Source organism: Plectropomus leopardus, chromosome 17 (assembly GCF_026936395.1).
Source record: "Plectropomus leopardus strain MGB_pleo_1.0 chromosome 17, ASM2693639v1, whole genome shotgun sequence".
NCBI classification, from domain to species: Eukaryota; Metazoa; Chordata; class Actinopteri; order Perciformes; family Serranidae; genus Plectropomus; species Plectropomus leopardus.
The window spans coordinates 1,522,413-1,543,023 of NC_142192.1; the positions used below are offsets into that span (position 1 = coordinate 1,522,413).

The 20,611-nt window shown below is 40.0% G+C and overlaps 1 protein-coding gene across 2 annotated transcripts; it reads right to left on the reverse strand.

Moving 5' to 3' along the window:
* Positions 1 to 1,053: 1,053 nt before the first annotated feature.
* LOC121957989 (uncharacterized) lies at positions 1,054 to 20,211 on the reverse strand. 2 transcript variants are annotated; one of them, XM_088090787.1, is made up of 6 exons: positions 19,701 to 20,211; positions 16,319 to 16,819; positions 14,865 to 14,914; positions 13,659 to 13,792; positions 7,787 to 7,953; positions 1,054 to 3,719 (listed from the first exon to the last, which is right to left on the reverse strand). In XM_088090787.1, the coding sequence occupies exons 2-6, from the start codon at positions 16,808 to 16,810 to the stop codon at positions 3,549 to 3,551; spliced, it is 1,014 nt and encodes a 337-aa protein (XP_087946913.1). In that variant the 5' UTR covers positions 16,811 to 16,819; positions 19,701 to 20,211; the 3' UTR covers positions 1,054 to 3,548. The 2 variants fall into 2 exon arrangements, with proteins under 2 accessions (XP_087946913.1, XP_042362758.1); XM_042506824.2 differs by having other exon boundaries at positions 16,319 to 16,854; positions 19,701 to 20,203.
* Positions 20,212 to 20,611: the final 400 nt, after the last annotated feature.

The following is a 20,611-nucleotide window of genomic DNA, read 5'->3' on the forward strand; positions in this document are numbered from 1 at the left end:
AGCAACTCATGAAAAGAAATTTGATAAAAGTTTGGAACAAATTTTTTGAAAGTACAGGAAAATTACCTGAAAATAAGCTTAAAAAAGGAGAGTGAAAACAAAAAGAAACAAGGAAATACCTCAAAAAGCTCTTAAAAAATTCTAAGTCTCTAACAATGTTACATTTATATATATGTGTATATATAATTCTGAACATTATAAATATTTTTATATTTTATCAACATTTCACATAGCTTTAAAAAAATGCAACACAAGAATATCAATGCTGATCCAGGTTTCAAAGGGTTAATCTGCATATTTAGAGACTGCAGGTTCCTACTGGTCCTTCTTGTTCTGGTGTTTTCACAGAGAAAACAGAATGTAAAACACCATTTAAAAAGAGGGTAGGAGGAACATTAGGCTCAAGTTTCTCTGCCTGTGAGGTTGTCAAGCAGCCACAGCAGGAGCACAGTTAGTATACATTGACTGTTTGCTGAGATATAAATGAACTTCTGATCAGTTATTGTATTAAATATCATACATTTTATAGTACATTTTTTACTGTCCCCTAGTAGTGATGCTAAGATAATAAATCAGCATTTTTATGAAATAAATAAGGATGTTGTTAAATGCATGTATTTAATGTTATTCCATCATATACTTGGTGAAATAAATTACTCAGTAAATTAATTACTCAATAAATTAATCAGTATGATTTTTTCAACATGTTGTAATATCTGGTAATACTACTAATTCCATGGTAACAAACTGATATATGTTGATTTTCTAACATATTGCCAGCATCATAACAGTAAATGATTTGTAATTTTGAATTTTTCTTTCTGTTTTACCATTACCGGTATCTATCTATCTATCTATACACACAGACCTGGATAAGTGGCTGAATATTGATAAATGAATGGAAAACAGAAACTAAAGGTTTGGCTCAAGCGTAGAACCGACCACAGACTGCAGCTTTAATGTTTGCTGTCATTCAGTATCCCAGCAACCCCTGCAGCTCTGAATGCACTGATCATCTCTGAATGACCACTGCACAATAAACAGACACACGGCTACAAAAACTGGATTTTATTTCTTTCTCTTTGAAACTCTCACACCTTACAAACACTTCAGCTGTTCTCTCTTTCTTTCAAATATTCTTCCTCATTATGAGGCTGTTGTGATTTTTGCAGGACCAACAGTCAAGGAAATGCTACTCAACATACTCATTACAAACAACCTACTTAAATTATAGCGTGTTTCAGAGGCCATTGTATGCAAAAAGTTTGTCTTTGTGTGAGCGCTGGAGCAGAGTGTTGAGAACAGGACTGAGCTTCCTGTCGCCATGTCGTCTGTGTACCTGTTCGAGTCAATTTGCTCAGGTTTCCCACCTTTACCATGTAAGAAAGTCATGCAGTACTTTGACCTTTTCCAGCAAAGAGCTCATTCTTGCTGAACTTGTTTTTCCTTTGTGTCAGCAGAGGAAACTCAGGCTGAGCTTATTGGACCGTGGGGACATGAGCTGCTCGCAGGGAGGATGTTTAATCATTACAATGAGAGCTGCACAGTTTCATGGGCATGTGAAGGGAGGGAAACTAAACTGCCTCATCTGTTTTTCCAAGTTACCAGGGCCAGCAACAAGTCAAGGAAAAGTTTAACATTTTGGGAAATAGTTTTGTTTTTTTTTATGTGGGATGAAAGGATCACTGTTAATCAAACGTCCGTGTTAAAGCGACAGGTCAGATTTTCTGAAGTGGGGTTTTTGCAGGGTACTTATCCATAGTCAATGTATTACAAGCCAGTCGACACACTTCAAGTTTGGAGAAGCAGGCTGAAGTCTGACGCAGAAGCTAAGCTGTGTACTGCTGTGGAGGGGTCAGAGGCAAAACCTATATAGCCACCTAAAAAAAGCAATATCATCTGAAGTATATGCCATTATGAGAGTATTTTCACCACTCCATCAGACAGCCCTTTTTGAAGAGGAAACCCTTAATGGCTTTAAGTCCCCATTTCTGCTCCCCTCAAAGCCACCAGACTCCACTGAGAAAAACAGTCATTTTAGCTCACTGAACACAGGAGCTGCTTGTCTCATGCTGCCCCCATCAGTTAGTTTTTTTGTGTTTTGACTTTAGTGAATCCGAACTAACCCTTTTAAACGTCACACAATAACACAGAAAAATGATGGAGTCAGTGTTAGAGCAGCAGTTCCTGTGTTCAGAGATGTTAAATCACAGTTTTTCTCAATAGAGTCTGGCTTTGAAAAAAAGTGATGTAACGGCTTAATTTAAAATCACTGTCTGAATTAGGGTAAAGTAGTAAAAATACTGTAGCATACACTTTGGGGCTGTTTAAATGGCAATGGTTTTTGCACGAAACGTTCACTTCTTGTTGGGCTTACGTTCACACATCGACAGTGTTTTGGGGGCTTAAATAAGCACATTTTTGAAACAGGGTTCCAAAGTGTAATCTTTTGAAAACAACCCCTTCTGTGGCCATGTAAACTGGTAATGTGCAGATCCTGTGATAATGGTGACGTCACGGCTGCACTTTGCACGTGAGATCGTCTGTGGAGTGTCGTTTTTTTGCGTATCTGTGTACATAACACAATGTTATCATTGGAACATGGAATTTTTTTAAAATGCAAAGGAAAGACTTTTCCATTTTTTAGTAGGGCCATTCTCATCTAATCATGGCCTTAAGCTGATAGTTTTTTTTAGGAGAATAAAATACATATTGTTGCTGATCTCTCCACAGCAGTACATCGCTTAGCATTTATATATGACTCCAGCCTGCTTCTCCAAACGGGGTGTGATGACTGACATCTGCTATTTTTAATATAGTGTCTATATAGATAACCACCCCATACAGCCCAACTTAAAAAAATAGGAACTATCCCTTTAACACTCTGAAACTTGAGCAAAATGGTTTGCTTTCTTTCAACAGCACTGCAAGAAGGCAATATGCAACTTCACAACACATGGCCCAAAAAGTAGCAAGCAAAAAAGAAGTAAAGTCAATAAACAAAAACACTTAAAAATGACCACAAAAAAATTCTTTCATATAAGTTTAAATTGATTATTTATTATTATAAATATTCTAATTATATTTTCAGCTAATTTTCTTTGTCACTTGTTATTGATTTCTTCCACTTTGTAGGACAGTTCTTTCAAAGCTATTCATTGCTTTTTTCCCTCATTTTTTAAAAAAAGAAATCAAACCAATTTGTCCCAGTTTCAAAGGGTTAAGTATGGAGCCGGAGTCAGGACCTGGTTAGCTTAGGATAACATGAAAACTGTAAGCAAACAGACATTAAATATTATTAATCTGGACACCCTACTCTCCAAAAAGAAATATATTAATTTAAGTGCCTTCTATTCCTACAGACAGTGATCAATTAGCATCAACCTTTTGCCCCACATATATTTCTAAAATATTTTTTTACACTAACATCCTCCATAATAGCTCTTTCTTTTGAAGACATTTCTGATCCACAGTTTTCAGGAAGTCCTGGAGACCACTGAGTGACTGTCCTTCCTCCTGAGTCCAGGTGTGTCACCAGCACGAGGCGTCTAGTTGGCCTCTCGCAGTACGGAGAGGTAGATGTTTGACTGGAGGAAGCGGGGATAACAGTCTGTGTCCAGCAGAGAGTAGATGCGTTTCTGTGCGTGGTTCAGAGAGGTGTGAGAGGGAGCCTGCAGCAGCTGGATGGTCAGGTCTCTGGTCTTACTGTCCAGGTTCACCTGCAACACGTAGACACACTCGGTCAGTACACAGTACACTCATATTAGGTCAGTTCCAGAGTATTACAGCCAAAGTATTGCTCGTGTAGTTTTCACCATCACTTCCGAGAGCTTATGGAAAAATATGCACAGCCTTCGTGTCCAAAGTCCGGCCAATCATGGCTATTCGATAGGGCTGGGTGATATATCGCTTTTACTGATTAATGCAAATTTGTGGTTTACGAGAACATTTACAATGAAATGAAAACAATGAAAAAAATGTTCATTTCAACTTCCTCTGCCGCTCTCTTTGGGCTTCCGTTAGTTAACGTAACGGCTAACTGTGGGTTGCACTCTTCCCCTGCACCTTCCTTCTAGAGAAAAACCATAGACTGTACGTAAAGATGGACGATGCACCCCCACTTACCCCGCTATGCTGAGGTGAGGTTAAAATATCTGAGATGCGAGTGTTGCCATCTTGCAATGGTGATGTCATTGGGAGCCCTGCATCTGCGCAGCAGCGATATCCGCGTTGGGGGAGTTCCCGCTAAAACACCTGTCCGTCCAATCGTGAGCAGCTCCACTGAATGCAAGTGCACGGATTGGCTGTCACAGCTGTCAATCATGGCGAAGAAGCCCTCTTTTGTATAGTTTAACTCATTAAAACCGAATTTATCATAAAATCAAACATCAGAGTGATGAGAACAACCTTCAATGACAGAAACCATCTTTCGGAAAAATGTATTTGGTGTGTACTTCTACTTATACTTGTTTGGCCAATGACCATTCACTAACATGAAGGGGCGGGTCTTAGGAACTGTACTGCAGTCAGACACCAGGGGGTGATCGAGACTGAATAACCTCACTTTGGGGAAACTGTCATGTTGTCCATCATTATGCACAGTCTATGAAATAAACATACACATGACAACATGACAGCAAGCATTCATGACAATGAAGAGTCCGTTTCCAAAAAGGCACAGTCTCATCAGTCGTTTGGAACTGGTTCGGTTTTGCGGCGTCAGATCTGTAACAATCCACAGTCCGCTGCAAAGTTTGCTTAAAGGCTGTTGCAACTAAAGGCAGCAGCATGACCAATTTATTTCACCATGTCAAACATGTAGCTGAGTGGGAGAAATGTGTCTCACTCTGATGCACTAGACCACATCAGCCCACAAACAGCCGGTAAAAAGCAGCCGACATTAGTGGAATCATTCCTCCAGTGTGTCCCGCTGCAAAGCTGTTACAGATTCAGTCGAGCTACATATTGCTAAAGATACGGTGGCCATACATACAGAGGAAAAGCCTGCAGGTTCATCCACATGCTGAAAACTATCCACCCCAACTATGTGCTACCAGCTGGCCTGCCTCACCTGTACAACTGTACGCGTGAAAAGATCACAGAGAGCTCGAGGGGACGTCGTCTGACTTTACTACAACAGACCTGTGGTCCGCTCATTTCAACACTGCCAATAACATGATCTGTTAACGTGGAACTAATGTTGGACTATAGTTGTGTTATGTTTTCAGAATTTGTCATTTTCAAAACTCGACAATTTCAGCTGCAAAACTGTACAAAATGCAGAACTGACTTGAAGCCGTCTACATTTTTCAGTTTGCCTTTGTTCATTTTTATTGCTAAAATCAAAGCAAAACTTGTTTTTAGTTATTTATTTGTCATCTGTAGATTGTTTTTAAGAAAGAAAGACATTGGTCTATCATACAGTCTGTAGACATTCCCTGAACAGGAACTAGTCAGAAGATGGAAGATGCAACAGTTGCATTTGTGCTATTTGTATGTTATTTTTTTTAAGTAACCCCATACAACACTAGAAGCAGCTGGCCCCCAAATTATTTCACATGATCTAACCTGGCCTCCATTCAAGAAAGTTTGGACACCCCAGCCTTGGGATAAGTAAGAGTAAGAGTTACAGTAGAGCCACTGCAGCTGCAGCTGCACTCACAGATGGTGGCTGTACACTGCCGAGGCTTGGAAAGAAGTAATGAGCAATAAGTGCATGTAAAGTGTGACATCAAAGTTAATGTGAGGAAATGTACAACAAAATACAAAGAGAAATGTGAGGGAAAGCAAAATGTGTGGGAATGCAGAAATTAATGAAAGGAAACACTTAAGGGACAAAAAATAAAGGTTGAGGGACACAAAATAGTAAGCAGGTTTCCATTACAAATTTGCACAAAATTCAAGCAGTATTTTCGGAATTTCGTTTTAACATAATTGTGAGCTGACTGTGTTTCCACTGACTGATGTTCTGCGACTTCTCCTCTGGTGCAACATCCCAGTAACCATGGTGATGGATGTTCAAAACATTAGCAGCTTTATTTCTGTTGCAGCCACCGCACTAGTCGTCATTATTTCAATCCAAGACCATGCAGGCGTGTTATTGAGCCATAATGGAAAGTTGAGCCCCTTATATGTGGGAGCGACCACGTATGAGGGACTTCTGGGAGGTGATCCACAGTTTCACAGAGGAACTGTGGATTCAAAGCTTCTGGATGATCCGCTCAAAGTTTGAAGAGTTATGTGATGCAATAACACCTCTTGTAGCTCCTGCTGCATCATGAGGGAGCTAGTTCCTACCAACAAGCACATAGCCATAACATCATGTGAGCTAGAAAAGCCAAAAAAAGTGCTTCCATGGCAGTTTTGCAAAATATGACATTTTCGAATCACCTGAAATACCACCTCATAGGATCTTAAGAACTTTTTTGCTTTGTTTTTTCCAAATTGACATTTTTCAATATTTACATTCACAATTTCAAATTTTGCAATTTGAGGGTTAATGGAAACCTACCCACAGTCTTGCCATTCAAACAGATGAAAGACTTGTGGGGTTCCCTGTCCTTCTTCAGTTTAGCAGGAAAGGGATGCCAGAAATGTTATTTTGTGCGTACAGGGTAAATCTATATAAATCAGTGATGGCTGTAGGAAATTTGAGCTATTTAACATTTATTTTAACAAAAATGATGCATAGAGATAATGTTGCATTATTGTTATGGTCGACTAACTTAGCTAAATGTGTTACATTTCTACTTGTATGTCATGTATAACTTCAGTGTTTCAAAGGAATCTGCGTATTGTGAACATAACAGAGCACAAAACGAATAAAAAATCTAATTTCTAATAATGATAAGCAATATTTCTGTGCAATCCTTGTTTACACAAGCAGTTTGAGCAGTCAGAGGTAGCTTTAAGTTTTGTTAGAACCTACATAAAGATCGGAGCTACTAACATGTTGATGAATGCCAGAATACACGTAAATTTACTTCAGTTTACACACAACATTCAGACCCGTTTTCAAAAAAAAAAAAAAAAGTGCTCCTAATTAAATATAAGTTATTTTAAAAGAAAATCTTTTCATTGAGTTTACGTAATAGATTTTTACTCTGGTTGAACTCTGGTTGAAGCTCTGTTTGTGGAAAAGCGGCTCTCCCTGAATGCAGCTATTAGTACAACACTGTGACGTCAAAGCTGAACCGCCCACACAGGCTTCCGTAAACACAAGGTGCACCCAACGCACACACAGCACATTGTTTGGATGGAGGTGCATACTTTGAGTTATAAAACAAGAGACTGTGCAGAAAGTAAAGTACAGACATGTGGCAGGACTTTAACCCTTTAACCTCTGGATCAACATCAGTTTTATTGTGCTGTGTTTTTCACGAGCACCTCTGAAACCTGAGAATTGGTTTGATTTATTAAAAAAAAAGGGAAAAAATAGTAAAAGGTAAAAGATATTATTAACAAATTGGGGAAAATGTTCAGAAAACTATAGTTATTATTATTTTATCTTTAAAGTTATATTACAGAAAAATAAAATCTTTTCTTTATTATGGTCATTTTATTATTTTATTTGCTTATTTTTAGGTGATAATATGTTACTTTTTACTAATTTTTTGCTATTGTTAGGGTGATTTTTTGTGAAGTTGCTGGTCGCCCTCTTTGAAAGTTTTTGAAAGAAATCTGGCTAATTTGCTCAGGTATCAAAGAGCCAATTGAACTTCCTGTTTCATTAAGGGGAGGTTGCATAGCTTTTGGTGCAACACTGGATATAAAAGTAGGCTCGTACCTCTCGGGGGGCACCCGGCTGGATGTAGGTGGCGCAGATGTCCTTGGCCCTCCTGTGCAGGCTGAAGTTGTTGGATGAGTGCTTGTACTGCTCACAGGCCAGATAAAACTGCAGATTCTCCTCGCTGAACTCGGAGCGCAGGAATGCTCCAAACACTGCAACACCAGCTGAGAGGAGGAGGAGGGAGAAGATAAGTGGGGCTTACCTCACTGTGCAACGTCACATGTTACAAGAAGACACCCACACACAGAGCACTGACACATACAGAGCACTGACACAACAAGCCCTCAGGCCTTATAAGTCCATCACTAACCCACATGTGTTGCCAGCAGCAGAGTTTCACAGGTTGATAGTAAAAGCTTGGCACACACACGACGCCTGCTTGAGCGGTCTTTCTGCTTGACTTTATTAATCCACGGCTTGTTTTAAGTCTGCACTATCAAACATGGCTGACTGCTTTGTACCGAGACGGCTTTAAACTGCTGACACCACACCTACAACATGCCACAGTTGACACGTCAGCTTCACAGGACAGTAAATTAGCATGGCACTGATAAGGAGGCCAAGTCACACAGAGAGCTCGAGCTAGTCCTCAGGCAGCTCTGTGCACACGACAGTAAGAGCACATCGAGCAGCCCCCTGCAACTCTGCTTGAAATCAAAGCTCAAAATATAGTGAATGTTAGGAAATCAGAGGAGAGGAGACACAGAAGGTCTTTCTGTTAAGAAAGTTCACTTTTTTTCAATATAAATAAATTCTGCACATCTTTACAGCAAGATTATGTAACGAAAAATAACACCTCTTTGAATTCACAAGGAATAAAAGGAACATCTGAGGCCAGAAATTTGCAGTGCAGTGACATACTCTTGATTTATATTTATCTGATTTGATTGGATTTCTGTCTGAGTTTGAGAGAAAGGGAGAGGAGCAGGTCTGTCTCCTGGTCCACTTCTATACTCTTTGTGTCCACGGTGGCGGGCAATACGAAAATGTGGAAGTACAGCCTGTCGTTTGAGCAACAGTCTGAGAGCCAGTGAAACTCTGCCCGATGACACATTTTGCATAAACTTACATCGTCGGGCAGTGTTTCGCTGAGTGAGGGGGAGGGATATGTAGGCACTGGTTAGATGGAGGGAAGTGAACCACAGTTCATCTACACATACTTACCCACATTGTTTTGATACAAAGCTGGTTGAAAATGGCGAAGTATCCCTTTTAGATATACATATGTGATGTTTTGAGGTTTAAAGGGTCAACACCTAATTAGCACAGATGCAAAGAAATTTGACATAAAGTACTAGCTCCCACTGATTGAGTGCACACCTGTTCTTCACTATCTGCTGTTATTCTGATCAATTCCTCCTCTGCATGTGCTTTAAGTTTGGGTTGCTACAGTGTGTTTGCTCTGCCAAACCAGTCTGACCGCAGTGAGCTGCTGCTTTCATGTTTAATCTTCTCAGAAAGATGCTTGAGATAAGAGCCTGTCCTTGACCAACTATCATACCCTCTGAAAAAACACACACAGGAAGCAAAAGAATGTCTTCTCTGAAAAGCTTGCAATTACCCATATTTCTCTGGAATAGCGTTTCATGTAAGATCTGTCATTATTTTACCAGCAGCTGGGTTTATTACATTGTCCTGAGGCTAATGGGCACAAAGTGTTTAATGTCACGTTTTCTGACAAAAGGCTGACTTCCACATTTGTGTTGTAGAAGATAATCCACATCACTCATAGTAAGTGGGTTTCCATTAACTGTGCAAATTTAAAATTCACCTAAAGGAAACACATCAGTTGCCAAAAAAAACACTCCCATTTATCACAAAAAATTTTACTACACTCGCATGAGGTGGTATTCCTGGCGATTCAAAAACACTCAAATCTTTTTGTACGTAGTAACAAAATATACAGCTGCCTTTGACTGCTCCTACTGCATGTGTAAATAAGGAATGCACAGAAATCTTGCTTGACATTATTAAAAATTTGATTTTTAATTTGTATTGTTATGTTATGTTCACAATACAGAAGTTAAACATGGCAAAAGAACAGAAATATAACACATTTAACTAAATTAGTTGGTGAAAAATGTGTTAAATTTGTTTCAACAGCAATCACAAAGTGGATTTCTATCAACCCTGAAATTGTGCACAATGAAATTGCAAATATAAAATATTTAATCAATTTTAAAAAAACTCCCATTTATCACAAAAAGTACGCACGCATGAGGTGGTATTTTGGGCGAATCAAAAAAAAAAAAAAAAAAAAAAACATATCTAGCAAAACTGCAATGAAAACACTTTTTTTTTTCTAGCTCACATGATGTTATGGCTATGTGCTTGTCAGTAGAAACTGGCTCCCTCATGATGCAGCAGGAGCTACAAGAGCTGTTATTGCATCACATAACTCTTCAGAGGTTCAGTGGATAATCTGGAAGTTTTGAATCCACAATTCCTCTGTGAAATCCTGGACTATCACCTCCCAGAAATCCCTCATCATTGGATTGTAAATAATGACGGCTAGTGCGGTGGCTGCAATAGAAATAAAGCTGCTAACGTTTTGAACATCCATCACTATGGTTACTGGGATGTTGCACCAGAGGAGAAGTCGCAGAACATCACTCAATGGAAACGCAGTCATCCTGCAATTGTGTTTTATCGACATTATGAAAATGTCACTTAAATTTTGTACAAATCTGTAATGGAAACCCACCTAGTGACTACAGTTAATATCTTCTGCAACTTATGCAAACTACAAGCAAATGTCAAAATTAGTACTTGGCGAATAGCCAATCAAACTGCAGCAGAAAACAAGTAATCAGCCCCATTTGGCATCAAATTTGTGCCATCTGCTTTTATTACCAAAGACTTTGGATATGTTATTGTTTTTTTCCTCACTCAGTATACCTGATATTGTGAGCCCAGGGCTATCAACTAAACGACTAAAACACCATTTTAAAACTGTCATATCAGCCACTGACCTTCAACTGTAGAGCACTGATTAATATCAGCAGCATTTTTTTATGTCAAACATGAAACCAGAATTAAATTAATGTCTAAGTTACTCAGTACAAGTAAAACCATAGTTTTGGCATGCAGGAGTTGATGACCTGAGCTTTCAGCTTTCATTTCCCTGTAAAATCAGCAAGAAACATGAAAACATGCTCAAACATCATTCCTGTTTTTATTGTGGCCAAAAGCCTGACTCAGACTGGATTAATATGTGAAGCAGTAAAGATATCACTCCTGCTCTTCCTCTGTAATGACATGCGCTGTTGTGAACTGGATTTTAGCCAGTAGATGTTCTGTGAACACACAACACATTCCCAGTTTACCACACAAACAGTCAGTTGATGGGGTGAGCTCACATTAATGGTGGGATCTGCTTCTGCTAATGGCCTTTCTTTTTCTCTCTTTGTGTTTGGGCCTCCAGTCAGGACTGCAGGTCACTGTAAATGGCTTTATATGCATCCGCTTAGAAAAGCTTTTTCCGGTTCCTCCATTCCACAGAGCACTTAACATCCGTTTAAACAGAGGTCGAGCAGACATCTCAGCTCCTCCGATGTCCCATCTGCTTGTTTATCTAGACATCAGCAATGGAGTTTTGTTACTGTTGTGTAACAATGTCAGACTCCTCTGTACTTGTAACTACATTACTAGGCAATGATAACTGAACAGATTGTTCAAGAGAAAACTCTGATGATTAAGTCTTGAACTCCCTAAAACTTGGGGAATTTGCAAGGGACAGATTTAAAAAAAGATCAAAATCAAAGCAGCAGAGGGGGACATTTCTTTTTACTTTTGATAGCATCATTAATTCAGATTAGATCTCCACCTCAGCTGAGATAGACTGAGTGATGTCAGTCATTTTTTTAGCCTGACTACTTCTCGTTGTGACTATTGGACTTACTCTGACATTGAAAATGTCAAAAAAAAAAGTTTTTCTGTTTTGTTCTGGGGAGGGTTCCTTAGTCAATGTGAGGGTCGAAGGACAGACCGATGTCTTATGCTGTAAAGCCCTCTGAGGCAAATTGTGATTCGTGATAATAGGCTGAATTTAATTATATTGAAGACATGGATGAAAACTGTAAGTGGTGGGTGGGGGCAACTATGAGGCAGTAATAGTAGTTCCACTGTGGTGAAATAAAGGAAAACCAGTGACTGTCTGATAGGTATGACAAGCACCTCCATGAACTGATAAGTAATAACATTAAGAACATCACCTGTAGTAACAAACATCAAACATTAAGACACGCTGTTGCCACAAAAGCCAATGGAAACATTCTGTGGAATTTCAAGCATCCTGTACTGCTGTGTGTGTGTAATCAGAGGGTTTGATCAGGGCCTGGTTGGGTTTGTTGATCCGGGTAACAATGTGAGTGTGTCATTGAAAACGGGCAGGTAGTGGAATATGTCAAGAAAGATAACACTTCCAGGAAACAATGAGGTGATGAAGGAATCTACATGTGTAGACGTGTCCTAATCACACAATGTTTTAACTATAATCCTTGTTAACGTCAACCTGGTGAAACACCGTGTGAGGGCAGAGATTTCTGATGTTCTTATAGTGGTGTTAACTATCTGTTCTATTCATAGTGGCAGCAGGGTCAGGGTAAGTGCTGCTCTTTTAGTTTTATTGCATAGCACACACTAACCAGTGACGTCAGCTCAGATGTCAACATCACTGCGGCAACATAGGAGTTGAGACAAATGCAAAGGGAACTTGAGACAGATTTGACTTTTAGTTGCACAAACATTTCTTGAAGGCAGAAGTGGTCAGTCAGTTAAATGTCAGGGTGTAGAGTTCAGGTCAGAACCTCTATGATGAGTGCGAGGGGCAGAAGAAGAGCTATCAGCTAACATCAGTGAAATGCAGGATTAATATACACATGCTGAACGCATCTCCGACCTCATAAAAATCCATAAAGCCTTTGTGTATGATCTAAAGTGAAAACTATTTATATTAGCTTTGAGTCTTCTTCTTGTCCTGTATTATTGGCATAGTGTTACCATTACCTTATCATTGCAAGTTTTCACTTAAGTGGACAATAAAGATTTGTATTATATTCAATCTCATATTTTCCTTTTGGTTCTTTTTTTTTTTTTTTTTATATGGTATGGTATGGTAACACAAAGAAGCTAACTGAAAAAAGCAGACACGAACACAAGGCAGTTGACATGATGTGTGTGAATACACATAAGTCAGAAGGTAAAAGGTTACATTTGCTAAATAAAGGTTATTGTTGCAGGGAGGGCTGAGTTATGTGCCTTGTAGGAGCCATATGTTTGTATGTGTCAGCGTCACTGTGGGTAAGAATGGACAGGTATGGAGTAAAGACTAAGAGGAAATAGTACAACCTGATTCCAAAAAAAGTTGGGACACTGTAAAATGTAAAAAGATGTAAAACAGACTGTAATGATTTGCAAATCTTTTCTGACCTATATTCCATTGAATACATCACAAAGAGGAGATATTTAATGTTGAAGCTGATAAACTGTTTTATTAACGGACAAATTATTTGTTAAAAATCAGCATATTACATATTAAATATAATACATTAAGTTCAACATCGTGCATCCCTTGCTGAAAGCCAGCATCTGTGATGGTATGGGATGTGTAAGTGCCCATGGTATCATGGGTTACTTGCTCATCTGTGAAGGTACCATGAATGCTAAAAGGTACATACACGTTTTGGAGCAACATATGCTGCCAACCTGACAATGTTTTTTTTAGAGACATCCCTGCTTATTTTGTGATTTCAATAGAAAATAATCAAGTTAATAAACTTGAAAAAGGAGAATTCCTTTCCTCGGATTTCTGCCTGTAAGAAGTGTTTAGCTAAATCAAACTCCAGCCTCAGAACAAAGCACGACTTACTTTGGCTGAGCAGCAGGGCGTTCAGGGACTCGGCCCATTCTTCCAGCTCTTCTCGACTGATTTTCCTCTTCTTACTGTGACCAACCTGACTCCACTGACGCATGAAAAGCAAGCGAGACCTCCTCTCCGTAGCACTGTGGACCAGGAGCACAAAAGCACAGGGTGAGGCAGCAGACGTCAGCCAGAGGAGTTCATACCAAAAGATACTGATATCATATCACACATCAGGACAATGTGTGGCTCCACAACAATCTTATAAGATTAAACTAGACTTAATGTCACACGATTGTCAAGTTACAGTTACAAGTTTGCATCCATAACAGTGAAAAGACAGATGTTTCCCATACATCTTCCTCCTGCACCACAGAAGAGCTCTACACTCAGCACAGTTACAAGATTAGTGTCACCATTTCAGTATCTGATCAAATGTTTCCCATTCCTTTCCTAAGATATGACATGTAAGGGTAAGAAAAGTGTTTTCCTTAACAATGTGATGTCACAGTGAACATGACCTTTGACCTTTTACATAATGTCTTAATGTAATGGAATTTTGTCATAATTGGTGTAGAAATTCTTGAGTTTGGGCCAAAATCATGTCTTGTAAGGCCCATCTTTTGACCTCTGAATTCTAATCATTTCATCACTGAGTCCTAGTGGACATTTGCGCCAAACATGAGGAAAATCCCTTGAGGCCTTCTTCAGATATCACGTTCACATGAATGAGACATACACAAGGTCACGGTGACCTTTGAGCACCATATTCTAATCAGGATATTTTTGAAAATACTTGAGAAAATTCCCTCAAGATATCACGTTCACGAGAATTTCGATGGACAAGACCACAATGACCTTGACCTATGACTACCAAATTCATATCAGTCCATTCTTGAGTCCAGGTGGATATTTGCACCACATGTGAATAAATTCCCTCAAAGTGTTTTTTGAGATATCTTTATCTATTTAATCAATTCATTCTTGTGTCCAACAATGGACAACCCGAAAACTTAATGCCCCTAATGTAATGACTATTGCCGGTACAGAGGCATAAAAGTACTGACTGAAATTGAATGAATTTTGTTTTAAGACATCCAATGTTTGTCTAATGTTTGAGTATGGTGCAGACATACATGACAATTATTTTACCTGAGATAATATCTATATGTCCATAAGCAACAATTAAGCAGTGACAATAAATAGGACTCTTACCTGTCTTTCTGTTCTATGTTGGCCAGGTTGGAGTGTGAGGAATGAGGACTCTGAAACAGAAACCACAAAGTTAACTTAACTTTAACTGATCTTCCCCCCGTTTCAATCTCTGAAAACACAATACAGCAGCTTTCAGTGTAAAACCTTTCAGGGTTTACTGTCACATAGAACTGGCTCTACATCTGTAATCTCAGCTACAGCTCTGACAAACCGATGAGAAGGAGCAGACAAGGATACGATCAGATTTCAGAAATTAGGGACCAATCTTACCAAGATGTGCTGCTAGAAAAGCTTCGCCAGCACAGCCATTATTCCTCTACGGAACAGCGCGCATACTCTCCCCTCTTGCTGCTTTGCGACATATGTTTTCGGCAGTTTTTGGGCCCACATAATCATTAGAATATTTTAAATTTTTCCGCTTAAGGCGCAAAGTCACATTATTTGTCAGTGTCACTCTTAGCCAGGAACAGGCAACCACGTTTCACAGGCATTTCCAGCTGTTTTTCCAGATTGGCTTCCAAAGCGTTTTTGGAGCAGTCTCGCCTGGCACAATGCGTCTCAGTGTGATCGCCCCTTCTGTCATCTTGTGGGTACATAACAATCATTTTTTGTCTTCTTTCTCTTTTATCTAAGTATATCTTAAGTCTCACAACAATCCCAGCTCATGGTACGCTGAATCGCTTTTTCCAAACTCTCAACCATTTCACATGGTCATCATCACCAGCTGGAGCTGTTCACATGGAAGCTGGATGATTTCACCCATAGCACTTGGAGGTCATTCTGTTTGCGTTAAAATGGTTAACTCAACTTGTTGAGTTAAGTATAACCAGTTAATTTCTAGCAGCTACATTACTGTTTTATTAAAGTGGCAATTTCAGCTAACTGAAATGAACAGAAAACAATCAATGGAAAGTGGAAAAAAAATCTAGAACCCTACAGAAAATTTAAAAAATGTCCAGCAGAAATGTAATGTTTGGTAAGATTTGTAGCAAATCAAACCCTTATATATATATATAAGGTTTGATTATATATATATATATATATATATATATATATATATATATATATATATATATATATATATATTAATCCCTGTAACATAATTTAAAATATTAAATTCTAACAAAGATAAATACAGTTTCCATATATTATATTCCATATTCCTGTAGTTATTATTTGATCGTTTTCTAATACCCCCTCCCCCTTTTTAAAATTGATTTTCGGGTGATTTCCTCATCACCTTTCACTAATTTCTGTCAATTTGTGGGACATTTCTTGCCAAGCTGTTAATTTGTTAATTGCCCTTTCCTCAACATTTCTAAAGGGAATAAAACCAATTTGCTTAAGTTTCAAAGGGTTAAATAGCTTGTGAAAGGTGTCGATCCAGATTTCAAAGGGTTAATATGGCTATAAGCTGTTCTACAGAGTGAACTGAGACTGAACTGGTGTCCTACCTGGCTGAAGAGACTCTTGAGGTGCAGTTTGGCGGCTGACAGTTTGGGTTTGTGGACGTTCCTGTGCTGGGATTTGAAGGAGAAGGGGTTGGAGGAGGAAGAAGGAGACTGGGGAGGCAAATCGTCTCTCTCCATGCTCTCTGTGCTGCCCTGGTTGGCCGGGACCAGCTGGCTGTCACTATAGGCCCTGCAGCCTTCACCGATGACACAAACTCCCAGGTGGCTCTTGTCCTGTTTCCCCAGCTCGCTTAGATTCTCCATGCTGATGCTGTGCTCCTTGGTCAGCTCCTTCTTCCCCCCCTGGCTGGGACTCGGCTCCTGGATGGTGGGAGTCACAGGGGTTGAGCTCCCGTCCAGCTCATCTCTCTCCAAATGAGGTTTGTAGGTGCCAGTCTCCTGGTTCTTCCCATAATCTGGGTTCTTCAGTGCCACCCTCCTCCATGGGAGGAAGTCCAGATCCAACAGGGATCCCTCTGAGCTGAATCTGCGCATGGTAGCTGTCTGACAATGGTGGAATGGCGTAAGAAAAGAAAGTGCTGTAAAAACATTAAAAAACAGACAGAGTTAAGTTGGGTTATGAAGAGGTCAGAGTTGCAGTGAAGCACAGCTTACTAAGTACAGCAGAAGATCAGGAAAGGCAATAACATTGGACAATCAGAAAAATGGCTCAAAGAGACACTCAACTGTTCTGCATACTCTTTCTACTGAACAGCTGCCCAGTCAGGAGCCAACTTCGCCAAATGAAACGTTTTTTAATCCTTCTAAATTATGCACACACACACACAAGATAAAATCATAAAATTACATGTTAAAGCTTCTGTAAGCAACATTCAGAGCATCAATATGGCAGAAAACCACTATTTTCTATGTAGAGATATAGTGGAGTGTTGGCGTCCTGAGCAGAGAATGAAGTCATGCTCCCTTTGTTAATGTTGTATTCTGAGCTTCTCTGTGGTTTGTTGTGGTAGCAGGTCCAGCAGTGCCTGCATGTCAATGCATGTGTGTCCCTGTGTGTGTATCCCACTGAATTTAAAAATCATGAGATACTCAGTCAAATTTTAATGACTTAGAATCATCATTTTGGCTTGGAAAAAAAAAAAATCTTCATGAAACAGCATTTTGATTTATTGTCTCGAAACTTTTACTTTTACTGCACTATGCTATGCAGGGTGCTGGAAAGGAAGCTCCCATCGATAGTCGAACGTCTGATTCAAGGTTGTGAAACAGTGGACCAGCTCTTTACCCTTCCAAGGCTACTGGAGGGGTCTTGGGAGTTTGCTCATTCGGTCTACATGTGTTTTCTGGACCTGGAGAAGGCCTACAACCGCGTCCTGCGGGGAGTCCTGTGGGGGGTACTGCGGGAATACAGGGTACCGGGGTCACTGCTGCAAACTATTTGTTCCCTGTATGACCAAAGTGAGAGCTGTGTCTGCATACTCAGCGTAAAGCCAAACTCCCTGCTGGTGTTGGGCTCTGCCAGCTTTGTCGATCCTGTTTGTGATATTCATGGACAGGATCTCAAGGCGCAGCCAGGGGAAGGAAAGGGTCCTGTTTGGGGACCTCAGAATTGCATCTCTGCTTTTGCAGACGATGTGGTTCTGTTGACTTCATCACACTGTGACCTGCATGCACTGGGGTGGTTTGCAGCCAAGTGTGAAGCAGTCAGGATCAGAGTCAGCACCTCCAAATATGAGGCCATGGTTCTCTGCTGAAAAACGGTGGATTGTCCTCTGTGGGTGGGGAGGGAGATGCTGCCCCAAGGGAAGGAGTTCAGGTATCTCAGGGTCTTGTTCACAAGTTAGGGCAGAATGGAGCGTGAGATGGACAGGTGGTTTGGTGCTGCGTCTACAGTGATGTGGGCTCTTCACCTGACCGTTGTGGTGAAGAAGAAGCTGAGCTGGAAGGCAAAGCTCTCAATTTACCAATCCATCTATGTTCCAGCCCTCACCATTGGTCATGAGCTCTGCATAGTGACAGAAAGAATGAGTTTGTGGATACAAGCGGCTGAAATGAGTTTGACATCCGGGAGGAGCTTGGAGTTGGGCTGCTGCTCCTTTGCATTGCGAGGGGCCAGTAGAGGTGGTTCGGCATCTGATCAGGATGCCTCCCAGGCGCCTCCCGTTAGAGGTGTTCCGGGCAAGTCCAACTGGTAGGACGCCACATGGCTGACCCAGAACATGCTGGGGGATTACATATCTCGTCTGGCCTAGGAATGCCTTGGGGTCCCCCAGGGGGAGCTGGAAAGTGTTGCTGGTGTGAGGGATGTCTGAAACTCTCTGCTTCGCCTGTTGCCCCCGCGACCTGGTCCAGGATGGTGGAGTGGATGGAGGAAAAATGTGGAGGAAAATGGATGGATGGATGGATGGATGGATGGATGGATAGATGGATGGATGCACTATGCTATATGGCAGTTACACTGACTGACTGAATGGCATCATTGCAGAACCATAGTGCCCACACAGGTTAACACTGTTGGCTGGTAGTTCACCCTGTTTGCACTGTTAGCTGCTAGCCATCAGCTCAGCCACCTCCATGTTGAGAGCCACATGCAGGCAATCCCAATTTAAACTCTGAATCATAGATAGGCTATTAATGTTGCATACAGTTCCATTAAAATAAATAATAAATTGTAAGTGTAGTCTATTTTAGATCAGACACAGCTGTTTTGTCTCAGAAGAAAGAAAGAAAGAAAGAAAGAAATTACATTATGTGTAAATCAAAGTTTGATTTGATTCAGTATTTCTAATTTTTTGTGAGAAATTCAAATGTGTGCTATTATTTCAGTATTGACTTTAAAGTTTAACTTAGTTTAATTTAGTTAGACTAAATTTGGATTTTTAATCTGTCTTACTCCAAAAGTTTTTTTTTTTTAATCATTACTAATTTTTCATCATTTTTTCCTTTTTGGAAGAACTGGGTTTTAAAAAATACATTGCATAAATCAAAACTATGATAAATCCTGGAGATTAAGTAACATAAATCAACAAGAAATAAAGATTAGATTAGATTGTGTGTAAATCGAAGTGATTTGATTCAGTATTTCAAATTTTCAGTTAGAATGTTAATTTCTGGTATTGTTTCGGTGTTAACTTTAAAAGTTTAATTTATTTTGACCAAATTTGAGTAGCCTTAGCTTTTTTTGTACTGTGTGTAATTCCAAACTCTTTTTAAAAAAATATATTCTATTTTATTTTTTTCCGGCAATATTAGGCTTCCAGAAATACCGACAGAAAATGTGAGAGGAAGCTTTAAGCTTTAGGGTAGCTTAAAATAATTTCCTTACACACAGCCCTTATAGAGCTTTGCTCACCACTGCGTTGGCAAAACTACATTTGGTTCACTCATTAACGTATTCACGGTGCCAACACCAGTGAAGATTTACCTCTTTCGTCCAGCAGTTAAGCTTTCTCCATGGCAGAGTGTTAGATTTGTCCAGATCTCACAGGCAACATGTGCATGACCTGAGGGTTCGGATCCGGCAATGCCGATTTCAGGTCCCCAAAGACAGCGAAATCCAACCTGCTCCCTCTCGCTGTTCCTCCTGCTGCTCCTGCTGCTGTCTTGAGATTTGTTCTTGGCTCTGCCTCTCCGACTCACACCTCCTTACTCTGTCATTGGCCTCAGAACAAGAGTGAGTAGAGTCGCGGAATAAAGATAGGAAGTCAGGAAAAGTCCCATAAAGTTTCCACCCGTGACACTTGGACGGCACTGACAGGCCTCCTCCTAATGACTGCCGCCCTGCAGCCACACCTTCGCCGCTCTGTCTGTCTCAACTTGTCTCTGAGAGAGGCTTCTCCTCAGACGAGAGCCGACACACACACACACACACGCACACACACACGTACACAAACATGCACGCAGACACGCACACGTAGCGCGCGCTCCTTCATCCGTGTGTCATGAAAACACGCCAATTCAGAAAGTCCGGTTCATAGAATAACTTTGAAAACAGTCCATCCTACCATCAGTGACCTTACTACAATGCTAAGCAACAATTTTTCCCCCTCAAACTTTATTGACACATTGAACACATATAACCGACATTTTCAAAATAGTAGTTGTATAACAATATATAACAATAAAAAATAATCCAATGGCATACTAAATAATATGTAGAGGAAATAAAGAAACAACATAAAAGTAAAAATCGTCATGGTCTGCTAAAAAGATAGCGTTTAACTGAAATTTCTTGGAAAAAAAACCCAAAAACTAATTGAATAGCTCTTGTCAATTTAAAATCGATCAGTTTTACATTTTCAAGTCTTGTAGCTTTTATGTTTAAAATCTCTCTCT